General features: G+C 36.9%; 1 protein-coding gene across 1 annotated transcript; it reads right to left on the bottom strand.

Moving 5' to 3' along the window:
• Positions 1 to 323: 323 nt before the first annotated feature.
• LOC132603849 (thaumatin-like protein) lies at positions 324 to 1,909 on the bottom strand. Its single transcript, XM_060317133.1, has 2 exons — positions 1,476 to 1,909; positions 324 to 909 (listed from the first exon to the last, which is right to left on the bottom strand). Exons 1-2 carry the CDS (start codon positions 1,705 to 1,707, stop codon positions 473 to 475), a joined length of 669 nt encoding a protein of 222 aa, XP_060173116.1. The 5' UTR covers positions 1,708 to 1,909; the 3' UTR covers positions 324 to 472.
• Positions 1,910 to 12,484: the final 10,575 nt, after the last annotated feature.

Here is a 12,484-nt window from a genome sequence, read left to right as displayed (position 1 = left end):
CTATATTTTGCTACAAATGCTACGGAACAAAAAGTTGTGGCTAAAGTGTTTAGCCACTGAAATTTTCATAATTAGCTACAATGTATTTTGTAGCTATAGATATACCATGTTGTAGTGCCTGTTGCGCACAAAATTTATGCGCAAAAGGTACTTTTGTTCCTTCTTTTTTTGGGCGTTATTTTTGAGTAAAAGCCCCAAAAGTGGGTCAGTAAAGTTGTCCACTCCAAGAATACTACCATATATTGGTCACAAATTATCCCATTAAAAAGTGCTGGTTACAGAAAATTACACCATATACTTTTCATTTTCAATGAATGTTGCCAGAATACTTAAAATTCTCATTGACTACTTTTCACAATTTTTTGAATTTTCAGCTCAATAAATAGCAATACTGATGTAAACCAAACTTACATAGAAATTTCGAACGTCCTAAGAAGCAGCAATTACAGAAAATATGTTACATCCATTTAATTTATGGACAAAAGACCACTCTATAGTTGATTCCACTAGGACAAGTAAAGGTACTAGTTGAATCATCTTGAGGATAAGTGTAAGAATCTGGACATCTATCCTTAAAGAACTTTGAAATGTAAGTCGGATCACAACGACCAGATGTGCAGCAATATATGCCAATCCCGAAAACGGTACAGGGATTGTTACATCCTCCTGGTGTCCTTAATTCATTAGGACACTGTCCTATGATGTCGGCAGTACAACTAATCCTACTAGAGCATTTATCAGTTGATGCAGGGCTAAATTCCATTGGCAAATTGAAACCATCAACAAGAGATATGTCGAAGAAATCCTTATTGCCGAATTGGTTAAAGGCGTATTCGGCTAAAGTGCTTGGGGGTTTACCATTATCTTGACACTCGAGGAGTCCCTTGCAATCCCCTGTTTGACATCGACCTGTGGGAAAAAATAATTTAAAGTTGTAAGAAGTTAAAATTGGTTAGGATTTGATGTTTGATTCATGTATAATTAGAATTTGTAGTCAAATTCATATAAGGATGGGTTTTTCAATTTATGGTTTAAATAAATTTCGTACTACTATAAATAGAAGTGTTGCTAACTATTTCTCCGTCTCAAAATAAATATTATCTTAGCAAAAATAAAAAAATTATGTCAAAATAAGTGTCAATTTAGGAATTCAAGATAAAATTTAATAAGTATTTCCAACTATGCCCTTAACATCAAAAGCGAGTACATAAAAAATAAAAGATGGTGGTACAGTATTTTAAAATAAGTGTCAAACATTAATTGAAAATCTTTCACCATTATCTTGTAATATAGTCTTCTTTAATATTATACAATTCTAAAAAAACATTTACGAGTAATAAATAGAGGTATTTTAATAAACTCTACATTATATTTATTAATTTTTTAATGAGCGTGATTTTTATTAAGATGACAATTATTTTGGAGGGTGATGTAAAGAGAGATTTATAGAGTTTAATAAAACATTTTTGGCTCACCTCGACCAGATGCGTCAAAATTGCAATTGGTTCGGCCCCAAATACGCCCGTGTGTAGTTGAGTTTGTTTGGACCCTCCATATTCCGCCGTAGTCGAGTCGTCGGCCGCCCCATGGCACGGCTGCTGCCCATACCGTGAAAGGACAATTGTTTCGTATGTCAATTGCTGTGACTGCTTGTGTTGAGATAAACTGACAAATCATAACACAGAGGAATATGAAGAAGGATTTCATGAAGCTCAATTTTGCTTTGGGTATGTGGCAAATACAATGGATAGATTTTTAATGGAGGTTAGCTAAGGACGAATAGTCAATAGAATTTACTCATTGGTCAATAAATGATGCTAAACTTGCAATGGAGAGGACTTGAGGAAAGAGAGAGAAGACTTTTGACTTCATTTCCAGGGATTTATAATTATCTCAAGACGCGTCTAGTGAGTTAGCACATAACGAATTCAAAAGTTGACTTCATTTGGAGAAGCATAGATGACAAAGAAAATAACATCTTCTCAAAAGTTCGTTTCTAAGGCTTAAACTCGTGACCGATAGTAACTTTACCAATTAATGAAATAAAATTAGAAAAGGCCCAACTATGTCCTTAAAGTATTTTTTTTCTTATAAAAAATGCTTGCACGACTACTTAGTTCAATTCCACGTGAAATAAAAGTTAAAAATTAAAATGCTAAGCAGAATTTTTAGGAAATTTTAGTTCACAATCCGACAATAGTGATTTTTTAAGATATAACATACAAGCTGAATAACTTTATTAAAATAAAACAAAATAAAGTGACTTTATTGCATCATTTTCTTAACTTGAGTGACTATTTGTACTGGGAAAGTCGAGTTATTTATATCAGTAAGAAATAAATATTATTTCCATATTACTTTAATTATCCGGAAAAGGAAAAAAAAACAAGTATTTAGCGCCATTTCAATTCGCTATATTTAAATGAGGATTTTTCCTAGTCCACCCATTTCAATTCCAAAGTATCTCAATTATTTTTTATTATTATTTTTATAAATGAGCATTAGGCCTTCCCCTACTCCACACATACACAAACAAAATAAAAAATGCAGACTACTTTAGCTTCTTCCCTTACACCTTTCAATTTAAGCCCTTTTTCAGTTATGAAAAACCCCAAATGGAAAGGTACTTTTTTTTATGACAGAACCCGCAGCCGCTATCCTTCGGGTGCGCACAGGGTAAATCCAGCTCCTATGCAATAGCTCGCAAACCACTTAGGAGAGGTAACCTGCACTAGGCAAGCCCGGTGCGACGAGCTCGACTCAGAAAGCAAATCCCCTGCTATCGTAGGCAGGGGGTTTCGAACCTGAGACCTCCATTATGAAAGTCCCGTGTTCAACCAACTAAGTCATCCTTGCGGGTAATGGAAATATACGAATCAATTATATTACTCCTTATGTTTTATTGGTTAGTCTTACTTTTCATTTTAGTCCGTTTAAAAAAGAACTTCTCTTTCATTTAGTTACTCTTTAATTTCTACTTTACACCTTACATATGTTTAAGACAACAAAATTAAAGGTTATTTTAGTACATTCCACAATATTTAATTTCTGCACTTTCTTAAACTCCGTAACTCCGTGCCAACGGTTAATTCCTCTTTTTCCTTGGTAGTTGGAGCTTTGGGTAGTACTTTGAAAGCAAATCATGGTTTGCCAACCAAGAAACGCAATGTGATATCCTCAGCTGCTGAACAACGGGGCTCGGATAGTGATGCGAAACGGAAAAGGTTCCTGGATTTTCACTGTTCTAAAATTTATAAAGATGCGGAATTTTGACTTGGCCGTATAAAAATAATAATATGTTGTTGGTGTTGGATGCTGCATTGTTGCTGAAACAATTTTCTAGTATAATTAGTTTTTTTTCAGTTGTAGTAGAATAATCTATTTTTTTAATTTAGTAAGAGTCTGATACTTTAGCTGGAGGAGTATATTACTTTATTTATGTGCCTATATAAAGGCTCATGATTAATAGTAAAATTTATATGAGACAATTTTCAGTCATATTTTCTACCTTGCTACTTGCATCTCTCTCCAAAAAAATCATAACAGTTGGCCGGCCCCATTCAGTAACACATTGATAATATGACAGGAATATAGGCACTATTTTTTGAGTCGCTATAATCAGCATATGACTTCAGTAATTTAAATTGTTTTAATCAAGGATAAGTTATGGTACTAATATGCAGTGGTCTCCTAATGTATTTGAAATAAAATGTAAAAGGGGGAAAGGATATTCAGTATCATCCTACTTTTAATTTGATAACAATTGAAAGATTCTACATTTCGCTTTTGGCTTATAGTGTGCACTGTTTTATACTTATCTTGAATCTTTAGATCTTAATGAGTTTTGCATCAATTATCTTAGCTTGACAATTCTAGATTGTGATATTCCTCTTGTTGACATTGATGGTTTCAATCGAGATTCAACATTGACAGAGATGAAAGAAGAAAACGTTAATACACAGAGAGAAGAGGGAAATATGTCAATAAAAACAAAGCTTGACTAATTCCAACATTGGGCCTCTTATCAGCTGAACAATTTTGGATCTGGGCCTTGTCCAACATACATAAAACAAGGCCCATAACACACAGACTCCTTCACTATACGTCCATTTCAGATTTCCTAGCTTAGGTTTATTCCTTGTACAAAATAGAATAGTCTAGAATAGGATATTCCTTTTACTATGTTTTTGGCACAAGTGTACAAATAAGATTATGCCGTGCTGGCTGTAGGAAGTTTGTTACAACTTCTTTGGATGTTCATTCTTCCTTTCCTACTTCTGATTCTTCACCTTCTTTAGATGTTTCTTCTTCACCTGATCATCATACACCTGATTTACCCATCCCTCCTCCTTCTACTTTACCCATTGATCCCTTACCACATTCTCCTGCAACTACCACAACCACTGTCCAGAATACTAGGCACTCTTCTAGACTCCGCCAACCTCCTTCTTACCTTAGGGACTACATTTGCAATTTAGTCCAACTAAATGATGTTTCAACTCCCTGTTTTGAATCCCCACCATCTCCTCTTTCCTTTTCTTTTACTGCACTTTCTGATTCCAATCAGAATCTCCTCAATTGTTTACCCCATATTGTGGAACCTACCAGTTATGCACAAGCTTGCTTGCATCCTGGATGGCAAGCAGCTATAAATCAGGAATATCAAGCATTAGTTCTAAATGGAACCTGGGATGTCACGGACCTTCCTATTGGTCAGAAATCACTACCTTGTAAGTGGGTTTATAAGGTCAAACACCACTCTGATGGATCTATTGAACGCCTTAAGGCTAGACTAGTGGTTCAAGGAGACATTAAAAAGGAAGGTGTGGACTTTACTGAGACTTATTCTCCGGTGGTAAAGATGACTACTGTAAGGTGTCTATTGGCTGTTGCAGTCAAAAAGGACAGGGGACTCTTTCAATTGGATGTAAACAACGCATTTTTGCATGGGAATTTAGAGGCGGAAATATACATGAAATTCCCTCATGGTTTTTCCCCACCTAATACCAATCAAGTTTGCAGGCTTTGCAAAACTCTTTACTGTTTGAGACAGGCCTCACGTCAATGGTACTCCAAATAAACCGCTGCTCTTAGCTACAAAGGTTATTCACATTCATCTAATGACTACTCTCTCTTTGTTAAGAGACTCGGTGATTTAGTTACTATCTTGGTTGTTTATGTCAATGACATAGTCCTCACAGGAAATGATTTAGTGGAGATGCATTCCATTAAACAATTTCTACATCAAGAATTCCAAATAAAGGATCTTGGCAACTTACATTATTTTTTGGGAATGGAGGTGTTACGAGAGGAACGAGGACTGATTCTTTGTCAACGCAACTTCACCATTGATCTTCTTCGAGAATTTGATTCAGTCCATTTGAAACCTGTCTCTTCCCCTCTTGACTACAATACAAATCTTTGTCTTGATTGTGGTCCACCAATCTCTGATCCAACCTTCTACCGTCGGCTTGTTGGCAAACTCAATTATCTCACTCATACTAGGTCGGACCTTGCTTACACTGTCCAACATCTTAGCCAATTCATGTACAATCCTTGTCAACCCCATTTAGATGCCGCTCTTCGAGTCCTCCGTTACTTATTGAAAGACCCAAATTTGGGGCTTTTCATGTCTGCCTCCCCTTCCTTTCCAATACTTGCTTTTTGCGATTCTGATTGGGGTCGTTGCCTTGAATCTCGACGATCTGTTTCAGGATTTTACATTTCTCTTGGCACATCCCCTATTTCGTGGAAATCTAAGAAGCACGACTCTGTTTCTTTGAGCTCTGCTGAAGCAGAGTATCGCTCAATGCGTCATGTCATAGCCGAGATCACCTGGCTTGTTCGTCTCCTTCGAGATCTCACTATCCCTATTTCACTTCCAGTCCCTTTACACTCCAATAGTCAAGCCTCCATTCACATAGCTAAAAACCCAGTCTTTCATGAGCGGACGAAACACGTCGAGATCGACTGTCACTTCGTCCGGCAACAATTCATCGCTAGTCTCATCTCACTCTTCTTTGTTCGTTCCTCTTCACAACTTGCTGATCTCTTCACTAAATCTCTCCCTGGTCATTCGCATATATCTTCTTTGGGCAAATCGGGTGTTCTATCCGCCCCTTCCAACTTGAGGGCGGGTGTTGACATTAATGGTTTAAATCGAGATTCAACATTGACATAGATGAAAGAAGAAAATGTTGATACACAGAAAGAAGAGGGAAATATGTCGATAAAAACAAAGCTTGACTAATTCCAACATTGGGCCTCTTCTCAGCTGAATAATTTTGGATCTGGGCCTTGTCCAATATACATATAACAAGGCCCATAACACACGGACTCCTTCACTATACGTCCATTTCAGATTTCCTAGCTTAGGTTTATTCCTTATACAAAATAGAATAGTCTAGAATAGGATATTCCTTTTACTATGTTTTTGGCACAAGTGTACAAATAAGATTATGCCGTGCTTGCTGTAGGAAGTTAGTTACAAGACAGAATAGCAGTTTTCTATTTAAGTTCATGTACAGTTCTCTTTGAAAATCATCAAATACAGAAAATTTGATCCCATCTTCTTCTTCTTCAAATTTCATGGTATCAGAGCAGGTTTAACCACTACTCAGACCTTCCTTTTCTTCCTTTCCTCTTTCTTCTTTTCTTTCCTTGAACCCCTTTTACCATGGGAGAACCAATTGAAGTTCTTCCAGCTGCAGTAAGTCGGACCTCAAATGAACTCACTATTGATTCATCTCATTCGTTGATGCTCCAGGTATGACACTCGTGAGCTCCCCTTTTGATGGCAAAGGTTTCGGAGGATAGAGAAGGGGTATGTTGATAGCCCTATCAGCCAAAAACAAAACTGGATTCATAGATGGATCCCTTTCCAAACCTGCTGCCACAGATCCATCATTGAAATCTTGGACCAGATGCAACGACATGGTTCTATCTTGGTTATTGAACTCTTTGTCGAAAGAAAATGCTGAAAGTGTACTCTATTCTCAGAGTGCAGAACTGCTTTGGAAAGATCTGGAGTCCAGATTTGGACAAACCAACGGTGCCAAGCTTTTCCAACTGCAAAGGAACTGTCAACTCTGGTTCAAGGTAACCTCAATGTTACTAGTTATTTCACAAAACTGAAGTGCATTTGGGATGAACTAGATGCCATGAACACTATTTACTTTTGTTCTTATGAGTGTGTTTGTGGTAGAAAGGATAAATCTAAAAAGGCACAGGATGATGAGAGGCTATTGCAATTTCTAATGGGTCTGAATGATTCATACTTGGGTGTAAGGAGAAACATATTGATGAGTAACCCACCGCCTTCAATTGGCCATGCCTATTCCCTTGCTATACAAGATGAGAAACAAGCTGAGATTCATCATACCAGTCCTTACCCAATGGATTCAGTTGCTTTTATAGCCTCTGGACAGGATTTCAACAAAAGGCCCTCCTATCAACCACATAAAGCACACTATGGAAATAAGAAAAACATTCCAAACAAACAGTAATTTGTACTTATTGCAAGAAGGTTGGACATACCATTGAGAGATGTTATAAGCTACATGGGTTCCCACCTGATTTCAGATTCACCAAACCAAAACAACAACAACAACAACAACAACAACAACAACAACAACAACAACAACAACAACAACAACAACAACAACAACAACAACAAGGTGCTCCAAAAGCTAATATTGTTGTTTCCACCGAGTCTTCTGCAACAAAAGGACCCTTATCCCAGATCATGCACCTTTTGCAGCAAGTGAAGTTTGAACAGGATCCTGGATCAATTTCAGATGGAACTATAAGTGCTTCTTGTGCTGGTACAATATTTTCTCACAACTGTACAAGTTCTATCACATACATTAATGAATTCTCATGGATACTAGATAGTGGTGCTAGTGAACACATGACATATAATAAATCTATTCTATTCAATTTGAAACTTCTCCCTTCACCCTTAATGGTTAATCTTTCTAATACATGTAGGGTGAAGGTCACACATATAGGATCAGTCGGTCTTTTGCCTAACTTAGTCCTGCATAGAGTTTTATTTATTCATCTTTTAAATTCAATCTCCTCTCAATTTTCCAACTTTGTTACCAATTTAAATGTCATCTAGCATTCACACCTATTGTTTGTCTTTTGCAGGGTCCTTTAGTGAAGAGCCCACTGGCAATTGGTAAAGCAAGCAAGGGACTCTACATTCTCCAGTCAAGACCATTGAGTTCAAGTCTTTAGTTTCCCATTTCCAGCAATGTCAAATCTGTTTCTAGTTCAAATCAAGGCATAGCCAATGTTGTTCCTAGTACATTTTCTGCTTCTGCTGTAACAGATATGCTATGGCATTACAGAATTGGGCATTTTCCCCTCTATAATATGAAAAATATTAGTACTATTCTTATTTTTGTCTCTTCTAAGTTTTCTGTTCCATGTGGTGTATGTCCATTAGCCAGGCAACATAAGTCCCCATTTCCTACTAGTTCCATTTCCTCTAAAAACATTTTTGACTTGATTCATATTGACACTTGGGGCCCTACTCTACTCCCACATTTGATGGATTCAAGTATTTTTTAACTATTGTTGATGACAAAAGCAAAGGGACATGGACATATTTATTGACAACTAAATCTAATGCTTTTCCCATTTTGAAAAGTTTTTTAGCAATGGTGGAAAGACATTTTTAAGCCAAGGTAAAGACCATAAGGTCTAACAATGCTTTTGAATTATGATCAGGGAAGGAACAATCAGAATTTTTATCTTCTAAGGGCATTATTCATCAAACTACATGTGTTGGATCCCCTCAACAGAATGGTGTTGTCGAAAGGAAGCATAAGCACTTGTTAGATACTTCAAGATCCCTTTTATTTCAATCCCACTTACCCATTGAGTATTGGGGAGAATGTTTGTTGACTGCAACCTATTTAAACAACAGATTTCCCTCCACAGTGCTTGGTCTGAAAACTCCTTATCAATTGCTATTTGGTTCTGTTCCTAACTACACCAACTTAAGATCATTTAGTTATTTGTGCTATGTATCCACCTCACCTATCCATAGGAGCAAGTTTGATCCTAGATCACAAGCCTGCGTTTTCATTGGATATCCTCATGGAAAGAAAGGGTACAAGGTCCTTAATCTGTCCACTAAGAAAATTCTTGTGTCTAGAAATGTCATATTCCATGAAATGCATTATCCTCTTGCCTCTTCTTCTCCAAATTCTACACAGTTTCCTATGTTTCCCTCAACATCTACTTTCCCTAAAGCTACTACTCCAACTTCTTTGGATGTTCATTCTTCCTTTCCTACTTCTGATTCTTCACCTTTTTTAGATGTTTCTTCTTCACCTGATCATCATACACCTGATTTACCCATCCCTCCTCCTTCTACTTTACCCATTGATCCCTTACCACATTCTCCTGCAACTACCACAACCACTGTCCAGAATACTAGGCACTCTTCTAGACTCCGCCAACCTCCTTCTTACCTTAGTGACTACATTTGCAATTTAGTCCAACTAAATGTTGTTTCAACTCCCTGTTTTGAATCCCCATCATCTCCTCTTTCCTTTTCTTTTACTGCACTTTCTGATTCCAATCAGAATCTCCTCAATTGTTTACCCCATATTGTGGAACCTACCAGTTATGCACAAGCTTGCTTGCATCCTGGATGGCAAGCAGCTATAAATCAGGAATATCAAACATTAGTTCTAAATGGAACCTGGGATGTCACGGACCTTCCTATTGGTCAGAAATCACTACCTTGTAAGTGGGTTTATAAGGTCAAACACCACTCTGATGGATCTATTGAACGCCTTAAGGCTAGACTAGTGGTTCAAGGAGACATTAAAAAGGAAGGTGTGGACTTTACTGAGACTTATTCTCCGGTGGTAAAGATGACTATTGTAAGGTGTCTATTGGTTGTTGCAGTCAAAAAGGACAGGGGACTCTTTCAATTGGATGTAAACAACGCATTTTTCCATGGGGATTTAGAGGCGGAAATATACATGAAATTCCCTCATGGTTTTTCCCCACCTAATACCAATCAAGTTTGCAGGCTTCGCAAAACTCTTTACTGTTTGAGACAGGCCTCACGTCAATGGTACTCCAAATAAACCGCTGCTCTTAGCTACAAAGGTTATTCACATTCATCTAATGACTACTCTCTCTTTGTTAAGAGACTCGGTGATTTAGTTACTATCTTGGTTGTTTATGTCAATGACATAGTCCTCACAGGAAATGATTTAGTGGAGATGCATTCCATTAAACAATTTCTACATCAAGAATTCCAAATAAAGGATCTTGGCAACTTACATTATTTTTTGGGAATGGAGGTGTTACGAGAGGAACGAGGACTGATTCTTTGTCAACGCAAGTTCACCATTGATCTTCTTCGAGAATTTGATTCAGTCCATTTGAAACTTGTCTCTTCCCCTCTTGACTGCAATACAAATCTTTGTCTTGATTGTGGTCCACCAATCTCTGATCCAACCTTCTACCGTCGGCTTGTTGGCAAACTCGATTATCTCACTCATACTAGGCCGGACCTTGCTTACACTGTCCAACATTTTAGCCAATCCATGTCCAATCCTTGTCAACCCCATTTAGATGCCGCTCTTCGAGTCCTCCGTTACTTATTGAAAGACCCAAATTTGGGGCTTTTCATGTTTGCCTCCCCTTCCTTTCCAATACTTGCTTTTTGCGATTCTGATTGGGGTCGTTGCCTTGAATCTCGACGATCTGTTTCTGGATTTTACATTTCTCTTGGCACATCCCCTATTTCGTGGAAATCTAAGAAGCAAGACTCTGTTTCTTTGAGCTCTGCTGAAGCAGAGTATCGCTCAATGCGTCATGTCGTAGCCGAGATCACCTGGCTTGTTCGTCTCCTTCGAGATCTCACTATCCCTATTTCACTTCCAGTCCCTTTACACTCCAATAGTCAAGCCGCCATTCACATAGCTAAAAACCCAGTCTTTCATGAGCTGACGAAACACGTCGAGATCGACTGTCACTTCGTCCGGCAACAATTCACCGCTAGTCTCATCTCACTCTTCTTTGTTCGTTCCTCTTCACAACTTGCTGATCTCTTCACTAAATCTCTCCCTGGTCCTTCGCATATATCTTCTTTGGGCAAATCGGATGTTCTATCCGCCCCTTCCAACTTGAGGGCGGGTGTTGACATTAATGGTTTCAATCGAGATTCAACATTGACATAGATGAAAGAAGAAAATGTTGATACACAGAAAGAAGAGGGAAATATGTCGATAAAAACAAAGCTTGACTAATTCCAACATTGGGCCTCTTCTCAGCTGAACAATTTTGGATCTGGGCCTTGTCCAATATACATATAACAAGGCCCATAACACACGGACTCCTTCACTATACGTCCATTTCAGATTTCCTAGCTTAGGTTTATTCCTTATACAAAATAGAATAGTCTAGAATAGGATATTCCTTTTACTATGTTTTTGGCACAAGTGTACAAATAAGATTATGCCGTGCTGGCTGTAGGAAGTTTGTTACAAGACAGAATAGCAGTTTTCTATTTAAGTTCATGTACAGTTCTCTTTGAAAATCATCAAATACAGAAAATTTGATTCCATCTTCTTCTTCAAATTTCACCTCTCCCTATATCTAGTGGGGTAAATATTTCAAAAGGTCATTGAACTTTAAGAAATTATGTAATAAAGTCATTGAATTTTGCTATATATCAATAAAATCACTTAACTTTAGCCTATTATCTCGTAAAATCACTCAACTACATGTGTTATCAAAACAAATCTGACATGACAATATTAATTAATTATTTTATGCCATGTAGATGTGGGCCCCATAATAAAATAACATAAATTCATATCTTTATACCCACACCCACTCACCAACCCTTCATCCAAAACCCATTTTCCCTTTATCTATACCTTCTTCTCACAGTTTTCTTAAAATTAGGTTGGATCAAAATAATTACTTAGAATAAATGGTTACTAGTTGTACAATTAAAGAAGTTAAAAAGTTTTCAACTCCAAAAAGAGAAAATAAATGTTCCAATGTTAAAGTATCAAAATTAATAACATTTTTCTAATAATACTGATTAAGGAAATTATAATCATCTCAGTTCTTAAATACTTGTACAACAAGTGAATTTATCAGCACTTCGTGCGGTTGTAATAACTTATGAAATACTTTTTGTAGTTTTCTTTTAGATAAGAAGTAAAGTATTTAATGTGTGTGTGTCTATATATATATATATATATATATATATATATATATATATATATAAAAAAAAAAATTATGAATTGATTAAAGGACAAATATTCTTATTAGGTTATTGGAGTTAAGAAATGCGAGTTCACGTTTATTTTGGTCGATCATCTAACTTCGAAGAAACAGTACTATGATACAACCAAAAATGAAAAAACTAACCAATTCCCTGTTAACTTGAAACATTTCCACATGGTGTGTGTCTTTTGTCGTCAATGATTTACATCAC

Source organism: Lycium barbarum, chromosome 7, assembly GCF_019175385.1.
Source record: "Lycium barbarum isolate Lr01 chromosome 7, ASM1917538v2, whole genome shotgun sequence".
Taxonomy (NCBI): Eukaryota; Viridiplantae; Streptophyta; class Magnoliopsida; order Solanales; family Solanaceae; genus Lycium; species Lycium barbarum.
Note: the sequence above shows the minus strand (reverse complement) of the source record. Positions and strands in the feature narration are given on the sequence as shown.